This window comes from Geotrypetes seraphini, chromosome 7 (assembly GCF_902459505.1).
Source record: "Geotrypetes seraphini chromosome 7, aGeoSer1.1, whole genome shotgun sequence".
Lineage (NCBI taxonomy): Eukaryota > Metazoa > Chordata > Amphibia > Gymnophiona > Dermophiidae > Geotrypetes > Geotrypetes seraphini.
In genome coordinates, this window is record NC_047090.1 from 62,889,712 (window position 1) to 62,915,663 (window position 25,952).

The window sequence follows — 25,952 nt, forward strand, 5'->3', positions numbered from 1 at the left end:
ATAGATTGGCGGACATCATAATGCCGCTTTACAGAGCAATGGTCAGACCACACCTGGAGTACTGTATCCAACACTGGTCTCCTTACCTAAAGAAGGATATAACCCTGCTGGAGAAGGTGCAGAGGCGAGCCACGAAAAGGTATGGGAAATTTGAGCTACAAAGAACACCTCGGAAAACTGAGCTTGTTCACCCTTGAGAAGAGAAGACTGCGAGGGGATATGATAGAGACTTTTAAAATACTAAAAGGTTTCGACAAAATAGAGCAAGAAGCATTGTTATTCACGTTGTCAAATGTGACTCGGACAAGAGGTCATGGACTGAAATTGAGGGGCGACAGGCCCAGGACAAATGTCAGGAAGTTCTGTTTCACACAGCGAGTGGTGGACATTTGGAATGCTCTCCCGGAGGAGGTTGTGACGGAAACCTCCATTATGGGATTCAAGTGCAAGCTGGATGCACATCTCCTTGCAAATCACATTGAGGAATACGGGTAAATAAGGTCTTCATCAGGGAACACCTAGGTCTCCATCAGGGAACACCTAGAATGGCCTCCGCTTGTGCGGGTCGCTGGACTAGATGGACCAAAGGTCTGATTCGGTGAAGACATTTTTTATGTTCTTATGTCACAAACAGGAGAAACTACGATTCAAGTAATTAATCATATGTTGCAATGCATTGCGGTTATGGGAAAGCCCAAAACTTTAAAAACTGCATATTCTTCCCATGCTTTTTCTGAGTTTTGCTTACAATGGGATATCCAGCTGATTCACGGTTTGCCTTTTAATTCTACAGGACAAGCCATTGTAGAACATGCCAACCGTACATTAATATCTTATTTCTTAAAACAGAAACCAGTGAAATATGCCGTTCCTAATTTGAGACAGGTTCAAATGTCTTTATCCATTGTTTTTTCACTATTTTGTTTACTATTAACCATTTGAACTATTTTTCAGAGTACTATCTCCTAATCTTGTCTGGCATGCACCTGCTCCCTTAATAACTTGGGGAAGAGGTTATGCCGCTGTCTCAAATCCTACAGATTCGGTTTGGGTTCTGAGCAGACACGACCGGCATGCGCAGCCGCTGACCCATTGCCCATTCCCATCTCCGAACCTACAGAAGAAGCTGCTGACATGCCACCTGTTCCAGTCTCAGAAACCACAGCAGCAGAAAGAAATGTCCTGGCACCTGCATTTACAGAATACCATTCCTGAATTCGATTTCATTTTAAGGCGACCAGAAATTCCCATACCACGGCAAGACAACTGGAAATGAAAGCATTATTCTAAGACTGATCCCGTAACTTGGGGACACATTAAAAGCTTGAGTAACCAAGCCATTCTCACCTTGAAAAAGACTGATAATTTTCACATTAGGTGTGCAACTGTTGTACTTTTCCTTTTTTTAATTTAACAAACCTGTACTATGGTTTAATACCTTTCTGCCAAAAAATACATCTACACCATACATATCTATAGTAGCACTGCAGATCTTCAGAGGATCCTCTCCATTTATTGCCATTATACCTTAATTTACCTTCTTTGAATTGTACTTCTGAAAAATAATTATGCTTTATTGCATAATCTAATAGGCCCATTATGATATTCTGTTAGCTGTTGTATTATTTCTTTATTATTGTCTCATGCATTGTTCTCAGAAAAGAACTCTTTGTTTATCCCATAATTTATGTACTGTAACACCTGTCGCAGGAAATAGGCCTGTCCCACATGTGGCAGTGATTTACATTTTTGCTTATTTGCTGACCCATCACAAGTTCTTTCAACGATTTGCATTTTATTTGAGAACTTGGCTCTTGCACCACACTCAAAGAAGACAAAATCTGTCTTGTGTGTGTTTATTGTTTATATCACCTTCACATGAGTTAACTGTACATATTAGGCATATATTTGGACTTTTTAGGGTTTGCACTGGGCATTTCTTCTTCATCTTAATGCATTTAATTCTAGGTTACTATGCCCAGCACTTCTGGGTATAGGGAAAGTAATCTTGAGGTTCTCTTATTTTAGGGATTTTTTGATATGCCTCTCATATCTACTAAGGAACACTAATTAATGCCAGACCTCTCAGTCTCACATTTTTGATTATAATATATGCACCTAATTAGTAATTATTGAATATGTGATAAATATGGTAAGAATGTGTTTGATTAGGTGCTTGAATTGTGGGTGTGTCGTTATATTTGAAATGTATCCAACTGATATTTAGAGATGGTGGACCTTAAGCCATCCCTTAATTACCCTCAATTTCTCATTTATGCAATAATCTTCAGACCCTCAGAAATGCCACCAGATGTTCAAAATCTTTCATGACAACTGGCTTTATGCATCCAATCTTCACCGGATCACTTTTAACACTATTTTCATTCACTAATTTCACTAAATTCACTGTATTAAACCTTTAACTTAGCAAGTTTTTTAGCTGCTATATTCATACTTAACTTAGGTGGTACATAGTAAGGGATGAGTTCGCCGACATGTTTCACCCTTAGGGGGTTTCCTCAGGGCCACAATCCCTAAAACAGAAAATCCAATCTTAGTGAAGATAAAATGAACATATCTAAAGCCTGACTGACTTGTTCTTACCTTAGCTGAAGTTTACATATCGCGACGCAACCACCAAGTAACTGTTTCCAAGATGGCCGCGGCGTACTACTGCTCACTCTTAAATACCGCCCGACTCAGATGTCCAATGATGTCACGGGGCGTAGTTACATCTACCTCCCGAAATCGGCATTGGCAGATGAAACTTCAATAATAACATTTAAACACTCCAAAATTTACATTATAATTGTGAGACGGGCATTCACATCCCATAGAGACCTCATAGAAGGTATAGCCATTCCAATTCAAGATTAAGCCCCGAAGGAATAGTTGTGTTGAGGCGGTAAATCCAACGCTGCTCAAGGTAGTTTAGTTTGGCTTCCAAATTTCCCTCTACCCCCTGTGTCTTCAAACTATCGATCACCCTCCACCTAATCTGATCTACTGTATGTTTTTTGGAAACCCAATGTTGTACAAGTGGGGCTGACAGGGTTTCTGTGGAAATCCGGGACTTGTGCTCATTCAGTCTTAACTGCACGGGACGCTTTGTACGGCCAACATATATAAGGGGACAAGGGCAGATGATAATATAAATTACCTAGTCCGTCCTGCAATTGGTATCAGTGCGGGCTCGGATGATTCTACCGGTTTGAGGATCTTGCCAAGAGACCCCCCTCGATGGTTTTTTCACACCATTGGCAATGCGAACATTTCATTTGAGCACCCTGTTTTTGGACAGAAACCTCTTTTCTGTTCAACATCTGGCCTATCGTTCTCCCTTTAGTGTAGGCAATCATGGGGTATTCTTCCAACCCTCTCAGGGTCCTTAAAATGGGCCAATGTTGTCTGATATACCCTACCATAGCTTTTCCCGCATCTGAGTAAGGCAGGACGCACACTAATCTTGTTTCCTCCGTACCCAGGCGTTCTTCCCTGCAAGTATCTTGTATTAATAGGTCCCGATGTGCATACCTAGCTCGTACATAAGCTTGATGTATAGATTTCTCCGGATAACCTCTTAAGCGAAACCGTTGTCTGATGTCTTCTGCCACCTTTTTAAATTCTGCCAAATCTGAACATACTCTTCTAGCTCTTAAAAATTGGCTCACTGGAAGGCTATATTTGAGTTTGTAGGGGTGGAAGCAACAACGTATTCCTGGCTACTGGTTTTCTATATAAAGTAGTGTTAAATGTGTTACCCTCTCTATAAACTAACATATCTAAAAATTCTATTTTAGTTAAGCTGTATGAAACTGTGATGCGGGAAAAGCTATGGTGGGGTATATCAGCACTTAGCTTGTTAAATCAAGAACAAGATAACTCACCAGAGTGGTGGAATGCTCTATGGTCTGGGCTCCCATCTGACCAATGGATCCGGGTTCCTTTGCAGTATCTACTCATTGGAACAGGTCTCTTGATTGTTCTCTATTGTTTTATTCTATGCCTGCCTTCTTTGTTTAACTTAGTCATAAGTCCATTTTATGGTCATATCGCAAATTATCCCAATCAGATTTGCCTTAAAAATAGTAAGGAAAGAGGAGATGTAGTAATGTTCTGAAACAAGGATAATATTAGCACACTGATATTATGAGGCCCTGTGTAAGAAGTATGAATCATTCCTCATTCCCTCTCTCCCCCTTAACTAAGCTGTCCTTTTTTGGAAAGGACATCAGTTGACAGGCATTGTATTGCATACGTGCAAAGACTCAGGTTCTGTCCATGTGTTAATCAGGTCCTTGTCTAAGTACTGAGTTGGAGGATGATCACAAGGTAAAAGCACGAGGTAAAGGGAGGGTGATCACGAGGTAAAAGCATGTACCTTTCTTTGTATCCACCAATTTAAAAGCATGTACCTTTCTACCCACCAATCATTAGGTGTGTAAACAAGGGAGTTACTATGATGTCATTAGCTTAGAAGCATAATAAAAGGGACTCATCATATCAACCTTCTCGAACTTCAAGCAATCTGCAATGCTGTATGCACTTTCCAAGATCTCCTCAATCAAGTAGTACTGATCTGAACAGATAACCAAGTAGTCATGTGAACAAACAGGATGGAATAGGGTCTGGCAAGAGGCCTCTCTCCATAGGAAGTCTGAGAGGATTCCCTGACTTGAGATAAACTAGGTCTACATACCATGACCTTCTGGACCAGTTTGGTGCTACCAAAATATGTAGGCAGGAATGTTGAGCAATTCTCTGCAACCCTTGATCTAGTAATAACCAAGGAGGACAAATGTACAGAATCTCTGAATGAGGCCAAGGTTGAATCAATGCATCCAGAGCCATCAAGTGTGGTTCTCTCCTCTGACAAAAAAACTTTGTCACTTTTGCATTGCACTTGGTAGCTATCAGATCCATGAGAGGTAAGTTCCAACAATACATTATTAGATCAAAGGCTTTCTCCAGAATTTCCTATTCCCTGGTTTCCAGAGAGTTATTGCTCAGGAAATCTTGCAAGTTCTGAACCAACACTAAGTGAAGTGCTGAAAGTGACACTTGGAAAAGTTCAGCCCAGCAGAGAAGCTGATCCTCCTCTTATGCTGTTGCTGCACTTCTTGATCCTATTACTAAAAGTCAGTGTTCTCAAAATAAACTCTGACCACCCTGCATGATAAGGACTTGAAGATGTTCAAAGCTCTTTGGATGACTCTCATCTCCAGGTAATTGATCAAACAAGTCACCTGTCTCCTGATCCATTTTGAGCCATCTGACCCTGGCAATGAGCTTTTCAAACTCTCAGGCTGCAGACCAACAACTTAGGATAGATCACTGCTGTGGGCACATATGCATGTGTCCCATACTTGAGGAGCCCTTTGAGACCAAAAAAACTCAGATCTGATGCTGGAATTTCTGAATCCACTTATTTGGAAGTAAAATCTTTATTTTTTTGGATATAAAACTAGACTACCAGGTATTCCAGACTCTTGAGAGGGAATGAGATTGCTTTTCTGGAAGCTCTCCACCCGGCTGAGAGACTACAACAGGATGTGACCTGCTTGCTCTCCTTTTCTGACTTGGCCTTTATGAGCCAATCATTGAGATAAGGGTGGACTAAGACACTCTCCTGATAATTCCGTTCTGCCAATAATGCCATGATTTTTGGAAAGGATTTTGGAGCCATTGCCAGTCCAAATTGTAGAGCCTAAAACTGATAGTAGCATCCCAGAATTGCAAATCAGAGAAGCTTCTGATGTGCCTTCCAAATTGGAATGTATATGTATGCTTTTCTGAATCTTACAACTATGAGTCTCTGTCCAAAACCATGGCACTCACAAAATCCAATTGATGCCCTTAAAATTGAGTATGGGTTAAAAGGAGTCTTCTTTCTTTGGCACAATTAAATAGATATATCATCTGTCCATTCTTTACTGGTCTCTGGGACCTAGCACTGCTGCCCCCAGATGACCAGCAATTTTATGGCTGCCTGAGAAGGCAACACTAAAAATAAATTTGTGAGCAAGTGGGAAAAAACAAGTTTGTATCCAGTAATTATCACATCCAAAACTCACTGTTAGGATATAATTTGTGCCCATTCCTCATACAACTTGGCCAGACAGCCACCCAATTTTCCTGTTGAGAATTACTCACTGCACATCATTGCTGAGACCTGAAGCTGCTTGCGCCCTTTGGACCTTGAGCCATACCTCTCCTGTCAGTACAAAAGGAATGGCCTGGAATTTAAAGCATTGAAAAGATCCAGATCCACTAATGCCTAGCATCTCAAAACTTCATTCTGTAAAAAGATAATTGTGAAGATGTCCTCCGACAAGTATTGTGACCTAGTCTTCTCCAGCTTTTATCAGCCTGTTCATATCCTCACCAAACAGGAGCATTTCCTGAAAGGGAAGCCTACTGGTCCAAATCTTAAAAGCTGAATCCACAGACCAGATCCAGTCTGAGATCACTACGGTTCTAGTGTCTGCCACATAAGATAGTCCCACCTCTAAATGAGCATACTCCTGAGGATTACCTAAATCCTCTTCCAAGTGCAGGCCCATTCTAGAGCAAGGGTTCTCAACCCAGTCCTCAGGAAACACCTAGCCAATCAGGTTTTCAGGATATTCACAATGAATATGTATACGCACTAGCTCCACTGTATGCTAATTTATCTCATACATATTCATTGTGGGTATCCTAAAAATTTGATTAGCTAGTTGTCTCCCAAGTACTGGATTGAAAACCACTGCTTTAGAGATATAGAGGGGCATAATAAAAAAAATACATCTAAGTCCATTTTGGGGCAAAGTCGCTATTCGCCCAAAGTCAGATATGTCCAAAGTCCATTCTTGAAAAATACGTCCAAAATATTTTTTTTTGAGAATTGTCTACTTATATGTCCAGCCGTTTGATTGTTCAGACTGCTAAGTCATCTATCTTTATACCCCATTCTCGTCCAAAAATTCATCCAAGTCAAAAACACCTAGAACAAGACCTTTTGGACATGGGAAGGGTCAGCAAAGTGATGGACTGGACACCCAGACATAGCAACAGAGTAGTGGGGCACCTTACAAGGGCACTGCTGTGAACTTCACAAAAAGGATGCCACATCTCACAACTCCCTTATAGGTCATGGTAATCCCCCCAAAACACCTCCAAACCCTACTAGACCCACCTGTCTACGACCCCAATAGCCCTTATGGCTGCAGGTGCCACCTATATGACAGTACAATAGGGTTGTGATGGGTGAAGATGTTTCACCATGAATGCAATAGTTAGAGTGGCTTATGGGCCTGGGTCCTCCTCTCTATGGTTCACTAGCCCATCCCCCCAGACTACTTAAGCCACCTCTGTGCATCTCTACTAGGCTTTCCTATGCCAGGTGCTGATGTTCAGGAGACAGGTATGTACGTTTTTATTCTGATTTTTATGGCAGTGTAGGCGAGTCAGTGATCACTGGTGGGTCTATACTTTGTGTCTGGTCACTTTGGTTACCTTCTGGCCACTTAGACCTGTTTTTAGATCACCTAAGTCACCATGTGTAAGTTCCATCTAAGCAGTCTCGTTAAACTTTTGTTTATACTTGCAGTATGACTAAGGCTAGGTCAGCCCACGTCCTGCCCAAATCCCGCCCTCACCTCTCCTCCTAAAACACCCCTTTCAGCTCTAGGTGTACAGCAGCACTGAAAAGGCCTAAGCTGTTTCTAGATACATCTAAAACCCGATTTATCGGCACTTGGACAACCTGTCTTTAAGGTCATCCAAGTGCCGATTTGGGCGTCATTTTAGGCATATTTCTTTTTCGATTAGGAGCCCTATAGGCATTACAGGAAGCCACCTGCTGACATATGGCTGCTATTTCAGAGTTTGTTTTAATAGGGTCTCCATCTTCCTAACCTGGATATCCTTCATCAGCATACCTCTTTCGATGGGAATGGTGATCATCTTTGTAACAGCTGCCACCAAGACATCCACTTTGAGTTGCTTTAACATGGGCACCAGTGGATACATCTTGCCCATTGCTCTCCCAACCCTAAGTCCAGCCTCTGGAACCTCCTGCTCTACAGAGATTATAGCCCAAATAGCTTAATGTATAGGTTTTTTTAATTCCCTCCAGGATAAGATCTCCTGTAGATCAGGACTGCAGCACAGGGACATCAGAGATAGTCAAAGCTTTCAAGATAAAGTCTTACCATTGTAGGATCATTTCCACCCACTCTCTTAGAGATCAAGTCCTGAAGTTACCTTAGACACAACACTGTGGGTGCTCCCACAGTACTGACACCCAGGTATGATGGATTGGGTTTTCTAATCGAATACCAGATCCAGACTAAATATTTTAGGGTGATTGGGCTCTTCTGAACCCTTACAACCAGAAGGCTACTACTAACATTGCTAATATCCTGAGGTTTTTTTTCTTCATAAGAATGCTTTATTAAGAAGCAAAACAAATTCGGTAAAGAAAGGGTTCTCTGCTTTCAGGGTCTCCAGTTCTCTCACTTTGACACCTGAGACTAAACTCCAGCAAAGTCTTTTCCACAATACCCTCCTGAGGGACCTCATGAAAGTTTGATGAATTGGCCACAAAGAAAATGGCAACTATTTCTACAATATCCACAGGAGGAATGTGGTTGTGTGAGGAAATACTGCTGCTCTTCATCTCTGAGAAAGTAATGGCTAAGCTGCTATCAGGAAGGTCACTGTTGAACTTCCTTCATGATCAGGCCATATTTTCCTTTTCCCTATTTATTGGATTACAGTTCACTTGTACATTACTGATGTTTTGTCTATTGTATTTCTATATTACAAACTTACAACCTTTTACAGATAATCATCCATACAGGTTTGGTAAAAAAAAAAATTTACCAATTAAAAAAAATGCTCTAACAAATAAATGAGCTTTCAATGATCTTTTAAAGGACTTAAGATTTTGGCATAGCCTTAAAAAGACTATTCAAATCATTCCATAACTTATGATACAGACTGAGAGGCACTCAGTTTCCTGAGCCTGCTGAGTACAGGAATGGTAGGCCAGCAATTCAACGGAGACAGTGTCAGAGCAGGCAAAAATGTGTTCCTGCTATGGAAGCCTCTGGGAAATTTTCATTTTGGTGCTATAGAAGATCAGCCACCTCACACAAGGTCACCTGCTGACTAGTTCCATTCCTGGTCCCAGTGGGTAGAAAAGACTTATGGCCCCCATGTTCAAGGCTGCTTCCAGCCCAGGTTCCCCTCTGTGAGCTATGTTACAATGCAGTTTAAATGCCTTTCTCTTTACTTTTTATTTATTAAAAATTAAGCTTAAAGAGAGATATTGGAAAGGGTAGAAGGGAGAGAGCAGAACCCCTTGAGCCTGGTGACCAGAGCAGAGAGAAGAAAAACCCAGACACCTCTAGGTACCCCTTCAGCTATGGCTTTAAAAGTGGGTCCTGAAGTCCATCTCTACTCTTCGAGCTCAACTGGCCAACCAATTCTCTAACTGGTCCATAAGTTGAACAATCCAGGTCTACTGCACGGTATGCCCATCAACCATCTGCTGGAGTCACAGAAAAACTGATGAGCCATGGCTCTCTGTCTCATCTGTTAGTTGGTGAGCATATACCATTGATCCTGGATTAGTCTAGCAGGAATAACAATGGATTCTCCTTTTCTTACTTCAAGGAGTGAGCAATATGGAAAGGAAGTCCACTTTGAAATCAGTCAGGTATTTCCAAATGACTCTCTGGCTGGCCACTTTAGACTCTTGGGCTTGTTGCATATTTTGTCTGACTCAGCATGCCATGCTTTATGTTCCTTAAATTAATAGGATCACAATCTAGAATCACATTATATAACTAGTTCCGTTTTGTGCTGCAAATATATAATGTACTACCTTTATGGCCAATTTTATAAAATGCTACTGTTTCCTTTTTTTAAAAATAATTAGATGAGCACTGGAATTGGAAGTTCCATATTTTTTGATGCCATGGTAAGAATTCATCCCAAAATCCTGCGTTGCTGGAGATCCATAAGGAGATCTTTTCAGTCCTGTGATGAAAATGGTGCTGGATATATAAAAGTTCAAGATTTCAGACAGGTAATGATATATATCAACTGCTTTTCTTCAGAGTGATGTAAACTATAGTCTTAAAACTAATGTAAATGACATTGATCATTGCTAAATTAAGCCCCTGGGTAAATGTTAAAGGAGAAAAAATACCTTTGCTGTAATTCAGGCAATAAGTTCCTTCTCTATTTTAATAAAGTTTAAATTTAATGATTTATCTTTTATGGCATAATGCTTATTATTTATAACAAGTATGTTGCATTATTATTTATTATACTCTAGTATTACTCATAAGGCTCATAAAGCAGGTGATACTCAAATGATTTGTTGACCACAACCAGCACTGTTTGGAAATTCATTTCCAGTGCCAGCTAAACCATAGCTAGTTAAGTGTGATAATGAGCATTTAAATGGCTATGATGCACTATATAAAGATAGGACTGACTTCTTAAATGGTCATATTTGAACATTGATATTGTCCAGTTAAGTGGTGAATAAAGATACTTTACTGTCCAATTTGTGGTATTCAGCCTATGCCTGCTAGGTCTGTCCCCAGAGCAGTGCACAAACCAGAATCAGATGCACTAGAAACAGTACACTTTAAACCTCAAACTGACAATTTTGAGGAGTTTTCTTCTGTGGCCTCTAGAGGGAGCAGGGAGTTGTCTGTTCCACAACACACACACAGCTCTAGCTTGGTTCCCAGCAGTCAAGTGCAGGCTGAAACTAGAACCAGCAGGAAAGCTTTTGCACCTGAGGGTTTGGGGCATGCCTGCAGGCTTTTACTCCAGAGAGCAGAACAGCTAGAGAGTTTGAAGGAAAGGAGAGCAAGGAAGGCAGGAATGCTCAGGGCTGAGAGTTCTGGATGGCAGTGAACAGCCAGAATGCATGGACCTGGTAAAGGCTGCTTTAGGGCAGAAGCCAGTACACCAGGATTTACAAGCCATGGAGTTGGAGCCGTACCCTGAACTGCCCAATGGAACACTGCCTATGGAAGTCTGCTGCGTGAAGGCCTTATTGTTTGGCTTGAAGTTTTTGCCTCACTTTTTGTTTTGGATTTACTTGTGAAGAACTGAATTTTTGGGGGGATAAGCTTACTGAATGCTTATTGCTGTGTAACTCTGAGAAAGGTGGGATGCTTGGTGGCACCTGAAAGAACTTTGGGCTACATTCATTAAGCAAACTGATTGTGTACCAATTGGTTTGTGACCCTGACCCAATTCACTAACCTTGGGGCTGATCTGCGCATGCAAATGAGGGTAAACGGCATGCAAAGTAGGAAGGACACGATTTCACTAAACTTTTCAAGGAACACTGACTGGGCTGGCTGATCCAAAAGGACCTTTCCTGCTCTCTGCCGACTTCTCCTGCCCTTTTCAGCCCTGACTCTTCTCTTGCCGCCCTGTGCCCCGGCTCGCCGCCCCGACTCTCCTGCCCTTCCCCCGCAGTGCGAGCCCATGGTTTTATCTGTGGGTTTAAAGCGGGTTAAAATCATGGGCTTGCGAAGTAGTACAGATGGTCTGCGCATGCTTCAGGATCGTTCACTAGCGATCCATGTGGTCGGTGGAGGTATTCCTCCAATCACCCCCATTTGCATGCTGAGCCTTGGTGAACTGGTTGGCTTGTCGTGGATTGGCCACGGAGAGGCAGGTTAGTGAAACTATCCCTTTAAAAGAATTGTTTTGGGTATTTTTTTCTCCTTCCATATGTGTGTGGGGAGGGCTGTTAATAGCCCCAGGAAGTGGGGACTGCTCTGTGTTTTTCTGTGGTGGGTTTTGAGGGCATAAATTTTGCATATTGAGATCACGCAGAGTTCACTCCCAGGCCTGCAAGTGCAGGCTGAGTGATCTGACGTCAGCCCAAGAAACTGTTTTGGATAAATTCAGAGAGTTGCTTTAGAGATAAGCTGTTGTGGCTTTGAGAAGCCAGAACTGTGAATTTTGAATTTATTTTGAATATTGAGAGACTCAGGATAAGAGTTTCAATTAATTTTATTGAACAGCAATAACACAAGTACTGGAAAAAAAATACTTTTCTTTTATGTGGGCATGATGTGCACTTGTAAAGGAACCATACTTTGTGCTTGGAATATTCTGACAGTATTGCTTTTTGAACCTTGGACTGTTTAAACCTGGATGCAAGAAGGCTGGTTTAAATGTGTTTTTTTAATAAACTAGGTCCTTGCTTTATAAAACATACTTGCCTGGTGCTGTGGTATTTTTCTGCGTTGCCTTTTCTTTTCCTTGTGCAGCCCACAGCGGCTCACAAGAGTTTTCTCTTGTCATTGGTGCCCTAGGACCCATTGCCCAGAGGCTGCTGGTGACAAAGTGCTGACTCTACCCCTGGAATCAGTGGCATAGCAAGAGTGAGAGGTGCTCAGAGTGGTGGCGCCCTCCCCTGCCCACTTCTCCGCCCTTACCCCATCCACTCCTTCCCTACCCCTTCCTGCCGCATGCTCCTTCCCTTCCCCTGTACCTCTAACATTATTGGCATGAGCAGCAACCCCAACCTGCTGCTTGTGCCATCATTGGTTCTTAGGTGTAGGTCCAGGAAGTGATGTCAGAGGAAGAGCCGATGCTGATGCGAGCAGCAGATTGGAGTTGTTGCTCGTGCCAGGAATGTTAAAGGATTGGTAAGGGTGTTCAGAAGTGCCTACAGTAATATTGCAAGGGGAACAAAAATGAATAATGGATTTTATTTAGCACTCGGTATGTGATATGTTCCCCTCACTGGATCCGAGCTCTTCTCTCCTAAACTATAATGACAAGCAATGACACAAACCCATTATGGTAAAATAAAGTCTATTTATTTACATACAAGTGCAAGAACTATAATGAAAACACAAGTGCTAAATTTATTTATTTAAAAAAATTATAAACCCCTTAAAATATAAGTGGTGTATAGAAAATTAAAACTGACAAAATGTCCTAAAAATAGACATAAAATTTACATTTCATAATAATCTAATGTTGGCACTGCTACATCAAATTACAACTCCTACCACATTAAACATCTCTCATCCCTAAGGGACATAATATAACCCAAACTAGGTCAGTGACCCCCCCCCCCCTTTAAACATCACATGAATAGGGGTTCCAATACAATATCAAACAACAAAGGAGACAACAGACATCCTTGTCTAACTCCCCTCCGCAGTCCAATCAGGGGAGATTCAGGGTATTCACTATGCAGGTCTGGAATATAAAGTTTCAGCACATGCGGATGATATTTTGCTACATTTGAGGAATCCGGAATCTACCATTCCACACTTATTAGAATTGATAAATAAATTTGGGAAAATATCAGGATATAAAATAAATTGGGATAAATCAGAGATTCTTCCTTTAAATAGTCATTGTCAAAGAGGTTTATTTGATTCGTTTTCATTTATATGGAAAGATGAAGACATAAAATATTTAGGAATTCGGATTCAAAATACAATAGAAGAAACGATGAAAGTAAATGAAAAATCTTTATTGACAAAGGTTACAGAGATGTGTGAACAATGGAATCCAATGTCTTGGTAGGGGAGAGTTCAAACTGTAAAAATGATGATTTTGCCTGTAGTTTGCTATCAAATGAGTATCTTACCAATTTATTTTCAGGGGTACTTTTATAAAAAATTAAATAGTATTCTAACAAAATTTATTTGGCTTGGGAAATCTTCAAGAATTGCTATGGTATCTTTACAAAAGCCAATTGGGTGGGGTAAATTTTCCCAATTTTTATAGGTACCATCAAGCCTATATTATGCGTCAGGGTATGTATTGGATCCTCCCTGAGCTCATGAAAGAATTTCCAGACTGGTTAACATTAGAATGGCAACTCATGTTTCTTTTGAGATTTAGTCATGTCATCAGTATTAAAATGCCTAGGTTATATAAGGATCACAAAATATTAGTAGATACATGGAAAACATTAAGACATGTTAATGATTTAACGCCTATTTCAATATTTAAATCAACATATCAGACCATATGGCTAAACTCCAAGATTAAAACTGGCGGATATAAGGTCATCTGGAAATATTGGATGAAGGCAGGTATTAGTACTTTGGATGATGTTATTTCTAATGGTAAGTTGCTTGATTTTTCACAATTGCAACATAAATTTGATCTTAATAATTCACAAAACTATAAATGGTTGCAATTGAAGCAAGCCATTCAGTCAGGGTTCCCTGAATGGAAAAATCTTAGTGATAAGTACAGTTTGCCTTTCCTGTGTTTTCTGGTGGACTTTCTAGGACACCAGGCTGCTCAGTGGTACAAATTAATATCTGGATTTATGAATAAAAAACCAAAAACTGGTCTACGAGACATTTGGAGCATTGAGATTAAGCATCAAATTAATGCGTCTCAAAGGCCACGAATTTGGTCTTGGAGAATGATATGTATAGTGTCTGCATCTATGAGGCAAACTTGTTTTTTTCTGTTATATAGAGCATTTTGGACCCCGGTACGTTTACAAAAATTAGATAGCTCTAAGTCTAATAGATGTTGGCACTGTCATTTTGAAGCTGGTACATTGGATCATTTATTGTTTTTTTGGTCCTCTAATTTATAATTTTTGGAAATCTATTTGGAGTCAAATTAATAAATTACTTGAGAACCCAGTAGCACTCTCATATGATAGGATATTATTTGGTACATCAATGAGGAAAAAGAGTCAAATTTCCTCCAAAAATAATAAACTTTTACTTATAATGACAGGAGTTGCCATTCAACAAATTACAAGAAATTGGAAAAATTATGATAGATTAAGTTACAGTTTTTGATGGAATTCACTATGTCATATTTTCAAAATGGAGAGGATATTAGCTATTCAACAGGGAGGTTATAAAAATATTCATTGATGTTTCGGAGCCATTAACAAATTATTGTAAGGATTGTTTATAATTAATAATTTATTTCTTCCCCTTTATTTATTGAAGCATGGGTGGGGGGGAGGGGGGGATTAATTTTAAATTATCTGAAATTATAAGAATATAATGGAGGGAGGGAAGGAGAAATAGTATTATGATTTCAATATATGTAAGATTAATAAGTTATATTAAAGTGAATATGATGGTATTATTATATAATTGTTGAAAGTTTAAAAATGAATAAAGATTTTTAAAAAACCCATCACATGAAGGCATCTACAAATAGTTGGGTTTTTAGCTGTTTCTTGAAGTTCATATGATCTTTACATAGTCTCAAAACCCCAGAAGCGAATTCCAAAGTTTTGCACCAACTATAGAAAACATGGAGTTCCTCGATCTTGCACAATGAATTATTTTTTCCTTGTCATTAATCAGCCTCAGCACCCTGGGGTTGTGGTTTCAAACCACGTGCTTCTCCTTGTGACCCTGGACAAGTCACTTAATCCTCCAAAGCCCCAGGTATGTTAGATTGTGAGCTCATCGGGACAGATAGGGAAAATGCTTGAGTACCTGATTGTAAAACCGCTTAGATAACCTTGATAGGCGGTATATAATAAAACTTGAAACCTCATCCCATCCTCTGATAGTAACCTATGGGCTGGTTGATAAATTTCCTAAAGGTTTTGGAAACATATAGTGAGAGGGGCCTTAGGCACCTGGGCCAATCAGGCCCTATTATCCTGTGGGTTGGGCAGGGGAGGGTCGAGCCTGCCTCATTTGGATGGAAGCTGGCCGGACAGTGCAAGGACCCATCTGGCCAACTTGCAGGTAAGTCTGAGGGGGTATTCCAGGGTGGGGGTTTTTGTTGGGGGGTCTGGCAGGAGGGGTTGGGCACCCTCGCTGCCGGTGATCTTCAGGGGGGCCGTTGGGGGGGTTCGGGGAGGGTGGTTGGGGCATTTTGTTTAGGGGGTCATTGGGTCGGGCAGGAGGGGTTGGGTACCCTTCTACCAGCGATCTTCGGGGGGATGTTTTGTCAGCAGGAGGGGTTGGGCACCCCCTACCGCGATCGTCAGGGGGGGGTTGGGGAGGGGAGACTGGTGGCTCTAGCCGCGGCCGCTATACTAATCGCAGCAGGAAGATCCCTTGCCGTGATTAAGTATAGCAGCCATGTCTAAATAAACTGGATTCTGTAACCAGCGTCTGCAACATGGACGTCGGTTACAGAATCAGGTTTACTTTGGGCGGGTGCAGGTCCATTTCTGTATAGGACGCCTGGGCCTTGGTGCACAGTCGAGAGCACTTTGTGGCATATTCATTGTTGGACTGGAAGCCAATGCAATGATTTCAAAACTGGAGTGATCTGTCTTTGAGGTATCTGTTATCTTGCTGCAGAATTCATTAATTGCTGCAGAGATTTACATTTCTTCTTAGTCAAACCAAGTTACAACATGTTACAATAATCAAGTTGCGTCAATATCAGAGCCAAGACCATGGATCGAAAATCAAATGGGGAGAGCATTGATTTCATAAGAACATAATAGCCTGACTGGTCCATCAAGTCCAGTAGCCCATTCTCATGGTGGCCAATCCTAGTACCTGGCCAAAACCCAAGGAGTAGCAATATTCCATGCTACTGATCCAAGGCAAGCATTGGTTTCCCCCATGTCTTTCTCAATAACAGACTATGGACTTTTTCTCCAGGAAATTGTCTAATTAAACCAGCTACGCTATCTGCTCTTACCACAATCTCTGGCAATGTGTTCCAGAACTTAACTATTCTCTGAGTGAAAAAATATTTCCTCCTATTGGTTTTAAAAGTATTTCCCTGTAACTTCATCGAGTGTCCCCTAGTCTTTGTAATTTCAGAGAGAATGAAAAATCAATCCACTTGTACCCATTCTACTCTACTCAGGATTTTGTAGACCAATCAAATCTCCCCTCGGTCGTCTCTTTTCCAAGCTGAAGAGCCCTAAACTTTATAGTCTTTCCTAATAGGAGAGGAGTTCCATCCCCTTTATCATTTTGGTCGCTCTTCTTTGAACCTTTTCTAGTGCCGTTATATCTTGAGATAAGGAGACAAGAATTGAACGCAATAGTCCAGATGAAGTTGCACCATGGAGTGATAAAGGGGCATTATAACATTCTTAGTCTTGTTAACCATCCCTTATTTAATAATTCCAAGCATCTTGTTTGCTTGTTTGGCCGCCACTGCCGTACATTGGGCAGAAGGTTTCATCTTATTGTCTACGATGACACCCAGATCCTTTTCATGGGCGATAACCCCCAAGTTGGACCCTAGCATCCAGTAGCTATGATTTGGGTTATTCTTCCTAATGTGCTTCATTTTGCATTTGTCCACATTTAAATTTAATCTGCTACATGTACATCCAGTCTTCCAATTTCCTAAGATCTGCCTGCAAGTTTTCACAATTCGAATGAGTTTTAACAACTTTGAATAGTTTAGTGTCATTTGCAAATTTAATCCCCTCACTCGTCATTTCAATTTCCAGATCATTTATAAATAGGTAAAATAGCACTGGTCCCAGTACAGATCGCTACGGCATTCCACTGTTTACTCCTCTCCATTGAGAAACATGACCATTTAATACTACCCTCTGTTTTCTAACCAATAACCAATTTCTAATACACAACTGAAGTTTGCCACCTATCCCATGACTCTTTAATTTTCTCAGGAGCCTCTCATGAAGAACTTTGTCAAGAGCTTTCTGAAAATCTAGATCAACCAGCTCACCTTTATCCACTTATTTATTCACACTTTCAAAGAAGTCAAGCAAATTGGTGAGGCAATATCTCCCTCAGCTGAACCCATGCTGACTGTCTCATTAAATCATGTTTGTCTACGTGTTCCACAATTTTATTTTTTATAATTCTTTCCACCATTTTGCCTTGCACTGAAGTCAGGCTTACCGGTCTGTAATTTCCCAGATCTCCCCTAGAACCCTTTTAAAAAATTGGTATAACATTGACCACCCTCTAATCTTCAGATACTACAGATGATTTTAGTGACAGGTTACAGATCACTAACAGCAGGTCATCAATTTCATGTTTGAGTCCTTTTAGTACCCTAGGATGCATACCATCTGGTCCAGGCAATTTATCACTTTTTAACTTGGCAATTTGGATTAGTACATCTTCCATATTCAGTGAGATTTCTTTCAGTTCTTCCGCATCAATCACCCTTGAAAATAATTTACGGTTCAGGTAGCTCTCTTACATCTTCTTCCATAAAGACCGAAGCAAAGAATTAATTTAGTTTCTCCGCTATGGCCTTATCCTCCCTGACAGCCCCTTTTGATCCTTGATCATCCAACAGTCCCACGGATTCCCTCACAGGTTTTCTGCTTCTGATGTACCTAAAAAATTTGTTATGAGTTTTTGGCTCTTTTGCAAGTTTCTCTTCATATTCTTTCTTATCTTTCTTTATCAATGCTTTGCATTTAACTATGAAATTGATTTAGCAAAGGTCTCAATGCCTTGATTATGCAATTCGATATGAGTTCTGCTTTCGACTTGGTGGACCATGAGAAGTTGTTAGAATGTTTGGATGCAATTGGCATTGGAGGTGAGGTGTTGGAATGGTTTTGAGGCTTTCTTATGTTTCGTACCTATCAGGTCCATTTCAAAGATGATCTTTCAGAAATTTGGTGTAATCCATCCGGTGTTCCTCAGGGTTCGCCTCTGTCCCCACTGCTCTTTAATATTTATATGTCCTCTTTGGGTGCCCAGTTATCACACTTGGGGATAAAATTGTGTAGCTTTGCAGATGATTTTACAATCATCCCATTTGCTAAATCACTTTCAGAAATAATTCCCATGGCAACAAAAGCATTAGGACTAATGGAACAGTGGTTGACTGAATTTAAATTAAAACTAAATTCAGAAAAAAAATAAGTTCTTTGTAGCCTCTCCATGCCCATATGATACTGATACACCTTTGATATTAAACAATCACAGCTACCCTGTTCAAACAACTATAAAGATTCTGGGTGTAATATTGGATCAGGATTTAACAATGAAGAACCAGGTGGATTCCTTGGTTAGAAAAAGTTTTTTTTCACCCTTTGGAAATTGCGATCTATTAGGGCCAGGGCCTATTTTGATGTAGAATCATTTAGAATTTTGGTACAGTCTCTTCTGCTCAGTCAGCTCGATTACTGTAATATTGCTTATCTAGGAATATCTCAGAGAAATATGCAGCAACTGTGAGTGGTTCAGAATGCGGCTGTTTGATTGATCTTTGGGCTGAAGAAATATGATCATATAACAACATTTTACCGGCAGTTGCACTGGTTGCCAGTGGAACCACGTGTGAAGTTTAAATTTGGTTGTTTCTGTTTCAAAGTTCTGTTCGGACTTTCTCCCAAATATTTGATTGAACTTTTTACTTTTGCAAATAAGAAATGCAGAAAAAGTTCACACTTGAACTTTGTCTTTCCGCCCGTTAAAGGTTGCAAACTTTAAAATCATCATCAGCACCTTTTGTCATATCAGGCAGCATTATGTGGCAAGGATTTGGAAAATCTGATCGTGTCTTTGAATTTTTATGTGAAATTTAGAAGAAAACTAAAGACTTGTTTCTTAAATATCTGGGTAATTGATTTCCATGCTTAATCTATTCAATTATATACACTATTATAATCTTTTGTTAACTGCATAGAACTTCACGGTCCTGCGGTATATAAACTGATTGTTATGTTATGATAGCAGAACACTGTTATTTTGAGTAAGAGATTAGTAAAAAGTTGGTAGGTCTCCTCTATGCCTTCTCTGTCTCCCTCAGATTCTACAAGTCTGCTACTCTAGCTTCAAGGCAATGTACTCATTCTCTGAGAGCTAGGAGCTCTTTGCAGCAAGCACACATATAACTTCTCACCAACCAGGAAAAAATCAGCCTGAGCGTAACAGAAAGAGATACAAGCGGCCAACCAATTAGAAATAGTCCGCATAGAAACAGAGCGACCCATGCGATTAGGATCGAAAGAAAGGAACAGCTGGGGAGCAGAACGATGAGAAGTGGTGCGCTTCAAATAGAAGGCCAGAGCACGCTTACAAGCAAGAGAATGCAGAGCCACCTCTCCAGGGTGAGAATGGGGCTTCGGAAAAAACACAGGAAGAACAATGGATTGGTTGTTGTGAAACTCAGACACAATCTTAGGCAAGATCTTAGGATGGGTACGGAGGACCACCTTATCGTGATGGAAGACCGTGAAAGGTAGGTCCGCAATTAAGGCCTGAAGCTCACTGACCCGACGGGCAGAAGTGAGAGCAATAAGAAACACCACTTTCCAAGTAAGAAACTTCAAGTGAGCCCGCGCCAATGGCTCGAAGGGGGGTTTCATCAATTGGGCAAGGACCACGTTAAGATCCCAAACCACCGGAGGAGGTTTAAGGGGTGGATGAATGTGGAAAAGGCCTTCCATGAAGCGGGAAACCACAGGATGAACCGAAATGGGCTTCCCGTTAATCGGCTGATGAAAAGCTGTGATAGCACTGAGGTGGATTCGAACCAAAGAGGACTTGAGGCAAGCGCCAGACAAGTGCAACAGATAATCCAGGACAGCAGATAAGGAGACGGACAGAGGCTCCAGCTGTCGAGTAGCACACCAGGAAGAAAAGCGAGTCCACTTCTGATGGTAACAATGGCGAGTGGACTCCTTCCGAGATGCCTCCAGGACATGCAGCACAGGCTGGGAGAGCTAGAACAAGGGCATTAAGTCTCGAGGAACCAAGCTGTTAAGTGCAGAGACTGGAGGTTGGGATGAAGCAGAGAACCCTGACTCTGTGTAAGCAGAGAAGGAAAAATAGGCAGAGGAAGAGGCTTCCTAGAACTGAGTTGCAACAGAAGGGAGAACCAAGGTTGCCGGGGCCACCGAGGAGCTATCAGAATCATGGTGGCATGCAAAAACTTGAGCCTGACGAGGCTTCAGGATCAGAGAGAAAGGAGGGAACGCATACAGGAACTCGTTTGTCCAATCCTGAGATAGGTGTAAACCCTGGAGCAGAAGCAGGGTAACTTGTGATTGAGGGACAGATCGACATCTGGAGTCCCCCAACAAGCAAACACCTGATGCAGGGTTATGGACTGGAGAGACCACTAGTGAGGCTGCAGAAGACAACTTAACTTGTCCGCCAGACAATTCTTCTGACCCTGAATGTAGACCGCACGAAGGAATATGTTGCGGTGGATGGCCCAAACCCAGAGCCGTAGCGCCTCCTGGCACAGGGACAGGGATCCCATTCCCCCCTGTTTGTTGATATAATACATGGCGATCTGATTGTCCGTGTGTACCAGCACCACTCGGTCGTGAAGCAGGTGACAAAAAGCTTTCAGGGCGAGGAAGATCACTCGAAGCTCCAGCAGATTGATGTGACAAATTCTGTCGGCAATGGACCAGAGACCCTGAGTGCGAAGGCCATCCAGATGGGCCCCCCAAGCGTAGGCCGACGAGTCCGTCGTGAGGACCTTTTGCGGCGGAGCATGGAATAGAAAACCTCTGGAAAGATTGGAGAACAGCATCCACCAACGGAGAGACTGCTTCAACAAAGGAGTCACAACAATGAGTCGAGAGACAGGATCCCGATCCTGGTTCCATTGGGACGCCAGAATCCATTGAGGAATACGGCGGTGAAGTCTGGCAAAAGGAGTCATGTGAACCGTGGAGCCAATGTGACCTAGGAGGACCATCATGAGCCGAGCCGGAACCGAGGACAGACACAAACGGACAAGGGCCTCCTGACGAGGCCGAGGCAAGAAGAAATGAAGACTAACCGTGTCCAGGACCGCTCCGATGAACTCGAGAGACTGGGATGGGCAGAGATGGGACTTGGGAAAGTTCACCTCGAAGCTGAGGCTCTGAAGGAGCAAGATTGTTTGAGTCGTCGCTCGCAGGACTTCGTGGCGAGACGACGCTTTGATCAGCCAGTCATCAAGGTAGGGAAACACCTACAGGCCGCGGAGACGCAGCTATCACCACAAGACACTTCGTGAAGACCCTCGGCGAGGCCGCCAGGCCGAAGGGAAGAACACAATACTGGAGATGGAGATCCCCCACCCGGAATCTCAAATACCGGCAAGAGGCCAGGTGTATAGGAATGTGCATGTACGCCTCTTTGAGGTCTAGCGAGCACAACCAGTCCCCCTCGTCCAGGAGGGGATACAACATAGGAAGGGTGAGCATTCTGAACCGTTCCCTGACCAGAAACTTGTTCAGAGCACGGAAGTCCAGGATCGGGCGCAGATCTCCCATCTTCTTGGGTACCATAAAGTACCGGGAATAAAAACCGGTGTTCCTCTGGTCCGGCAGAACCTCCTCGACCGCCCGGAGGTGAAGAAGGGCTCGAGCCTCCTGAAGGAGAGGCAGCTGAGACTGAGCAGCAGGAAACTCCCTTGGAGGCATGTCCAGGGGCACTTGACTGAAGTGAAGGGAGTAGAAATGATGGAGGTGACCCCCGATGGGGAGGGGGGAAGGCCCCATGAGGAAGGGAGCCCCGAGGCTCATACTGGGATTGTCAAAAAGATAGCCCGGGCTTAGCCGGGAATGGCGGCTGGGCCTTAGCCTGACGTTGCTGCTGCTGCGGCCGTTTCGAAGGAGGCCGAGAGAAGGCAGGGGTGGACTTTTGTGGATACCTCCGGAGAAGAATTTTATAATGTCGAGCCGGAGGAAGCTTCGGTTTAAGTTTCACCAGAGAGGCGAAGGACCGCTCGTGGTCCGAGGCGCTTCGTGGCGGCCTTGATGGAATCATCGAAGAGCTCATGACCCACACACGGGAGATTGGCAAGATGATCCTGCAGATTTGGATCCATATCCACAATCCGGAGCCAAGCGAGGCGACACATGGCAATCGCAAAGGCTGTAACTCTTGAGGATAACTCAAAGGCGTCTTAAGAGGCCTGAAACATGTACAGGCGGAGCTGGGAGAGGGACCTCTCGGAACGAATGGAGGGCATCCACACAGAACCGGAGGTAGGACATGAAGATAAAATTGTAGTTAAGGACACAGTTCGCCATCATCGAATTCTGATAAAGGCGGCAACCAAATTTGTCCATCGTACGGCCCTCCCTGCTCGGGGGGACGGCAGCATAAACCTTCGAGTGGTTTGACTTCTTCAAGGAAGACTCAACCACCAAGGATTGGTGGGAAAGCTGAGCACTTTCAAACCCTTTCACCGGGATTGTTCAGTAACGAGACTCCAACTTGGAGGGAATAGCTGTGACCGCATATGGTGTCTCCAGGTTCCGGAGAAATGTCTGCCGGAGAACCTGATGCCAAGGAAGACGAAGTGCCTCCCATTTCCGCCAGGAATTCCTGGGTAAAGTGGGAGTCGGACTGAAGATCCAAGTTCAAAGCTCTGTCCATGTCAGAGATGAAACGAGAAAAGGAGGAGGTCCGAGAAGATTCATCTTCGGGGGAGACTCCGACTGGGACATGGGTGTGGCCAAGAGGGAGAAACTTCCCTGGAATAGTAAGCCAGGGCTTCAGAGTCCCGTGAACAGGAGACCGAAGAGGTTTGACTAAGGCATCTAGGGGGTGTCAAGGAATGGCCCTGTGCCAGATGGACCAGGTAAGACCCGGGGTCTCAGGGATCTGCTGGCGAAGCCCTGGAGAAGGGATAAATGATAATTCCCCAACCGGCTTCGAAGTAGGCACCTTAAAGGCTGGCAATTACCTTGATAGGGAACATACACTAGAGTCCAATTCGAGGACAAGCGTGTGTCTGGATGGCCTCGAGGTCGGAGACCTGCCCCAACAGGGCGGGGAAGACCGGGGTCTTTTAGAAGAGGCGAGTCTCACTGCAGTAGCGGGGAAAAATCGGGCCCCTGGCCTGGACCTCCGAAAGGTCACCGTCGACTCAGGGAATGAAGAATCACTTGAGATAATCCGACGAGTCTTACGGGTGAGGCCTTGAGAGACGAGGGGACGCTCAGGCTGGTCAGACCGTGACTGGGTCGAGACCGAAGTCAAAGGCGTCAAAGTCGGGACTAATTGGCTAACCACCGAGGAAAGCTGTGTGGTAATAGCCTTAAGCATGTCCTCGAACATAGGCATCGAGACCATAGGTAGGTGAATCGGAGGTGCAGCAGTGCGCTCCTTCGGGTGCGACCTTGAGGAAGAGTATTCCCTACGTGAGGAGGCACGCTTAGAGTGATGTCTCGAAGACGCCGACGAGGTGGCGCTGACATGAGACTAAGGTAGGCTTCTTTGCCGGCACACCTGAGGAGGAAAGAGGAGACTTATCAGAGGTAGGAGTAGCAGGAGGGGCCGAGGCCGGAGCCTTCGAGGCCGTTGGGGACTTCGAGGCTGAGGCACCCAACGAGGGCACCGAGGCCGAGCTCAAGGCCTGTCCCGCAGGATCCATAGGGCCAAAGAATTAAAGAACCTTAGCCATCCTGTGACGAAGGGCCCGCAGTTGCAAAGTCGCACAACAGGGACACGATTCAGCGCGGTGCTCAGCACCCAGGTACTCCACATACCAACGATGAGGATCAGTGATAGAGATAACCCGGTTGCACTTAGTACAGTTTTTAAAGCTGGAACGAGGCCAGGACATAAGAAAACAAGACAGTCGCAGCCCCGTGAGGCCAGGCGACAAGAGAAAGACCGGAAACCCGGTCAAAATTATACGAACTAGAAAAATGAAAATAAATGAAATGAAAGACGCGAGCACAGCGACTCAACAGGAACTAACCAAACAAGCCGCAGTGCTAGAAGGACAACGATATCGCGCGATGCAAGGGAGCAATGCTTCTGGCTCCGCGGAAAACATAGAACTGAGGAGATGCATGCCCTAGGCAGGGCATGAGGGGCACGTGCGCATGCGCGGGCCAATCGCAAGCCTTAAGGTCTTCGATCAAGTCTGCTTGCAAAAAGGTCCGCTAGGTGGCTCCGTCGGTGACGTCACCCACATGTAGAGAATATGCTACCTGCTTGTACTGGGATAATAATTATATCTTACATAGTAACATACCGTGTTTCACGAAAATAAGACAGTGTCTTATATTCATATGGGGCCCAAAAAAGGTACTAGGTCTTATTTTTGGGTAGGGCTTATTTTTTTCATGTACATGATCATCTCTCCCTTCTCCTTCACCCCAAATTCTTCCTCTTTGCTTTCCCCACATGTGCAACATCTTTTCTCCCCTCTCACCCATCCCCTTGTGCCTTCCCTCTGCAGCATCTTTTTATCCCTCCATCCCTCCCAAACCTCTGTGCAGCAGAACCCTTGCCCAGCTTCCATCCTTCCCTCCCTCCCATCCCTAGTACAGCAGAACCCTTGAGCACCCGTTGCCACACCCACTGCACAGCCAAACCACCGATGACCTTCCATCTTTCTCTCCCAACCGATCTCCACTAACCGCGACCATAAATACCTTGCTGCAGAGGAGCGTCGGGCCAGCACTACTCACAGGCTACTTCGCGGCCTTCTCATAGTGTGCTTATATAAAAATTCACAGAGAGAAAAAGGAGCACAATCACTTTTTAGTCTAAACTTTCAAATTACTGGAATACTGTGTTCAATATTGGTCGCCGTACCTCAAGAAGGACATGGCGGTACTTGAGAGAGTCCAAAGGAGAGCAACGAAGCTGGTAAGAGGGCTGGAACACTGCCCATACGCCGAGAGGTTGGATAGGCTGGGGCTCTTCTCTCTGGAAAAAAGGAGGCTCAGGGGAGATATGATAGAGACCTTCAAGATCATGAGGGGCATAGAGAGGGTGGATAGGGACAGATTCTTCAGGCTGAAGGGGTCAACAGGCATGAGGGGGCATTCGGAGAAACTGAAGGGAGATAGGTTCAGAACAAATGCAAGGAAGTTTTTTTTCACCCAAAGGGTCGTGGACACTTGGAATGCGCTACCGGAGGAAGTGATCAGGCAGAGTACGGTACAAGGATTCAAACAGGGATTGGACGGATTCCTGAGGGATAGGGGGATCGTGGGATACTGAGAGAGGTGCTGAGATGTAACACAGGTATAGAAAGCTAACCAGGGGTCGCGGCCTGCTCTGGTCGTGCATGTGCAAGAC

At 43.4% G+C, this 25,952-nt stretch overlaps 1 protein-coding gene across 3 annotated transcripts in view; it reads left to right on the top strand.

Moving 5' to 3' along the window:
- Positions 1-25,952, top strand: part of EFCAB6 (EF-hand calcium binding domain 6) — a 474,908-nt gene that overhangs the window by 446,949 nt on the left and 2,007 nt on the right. For 2 of the 3 annotated variants that reach the window (XM_033953069.1, XM_033953070.1), the window contains exon 30: positions 9,929-10,078. In XM_033953069.1, coding sequence (XP_033808960.1) covers positions 9,929-10,078 — 150 coding nt within the window. Of the gene's footprint in view, positions 1-8,484; positions 8,541-9,928; positions 10,079-25,952 lie in introns of those variants that run through there. The other variant, XM_033953071.1, reaches the window with a different exon arrangement.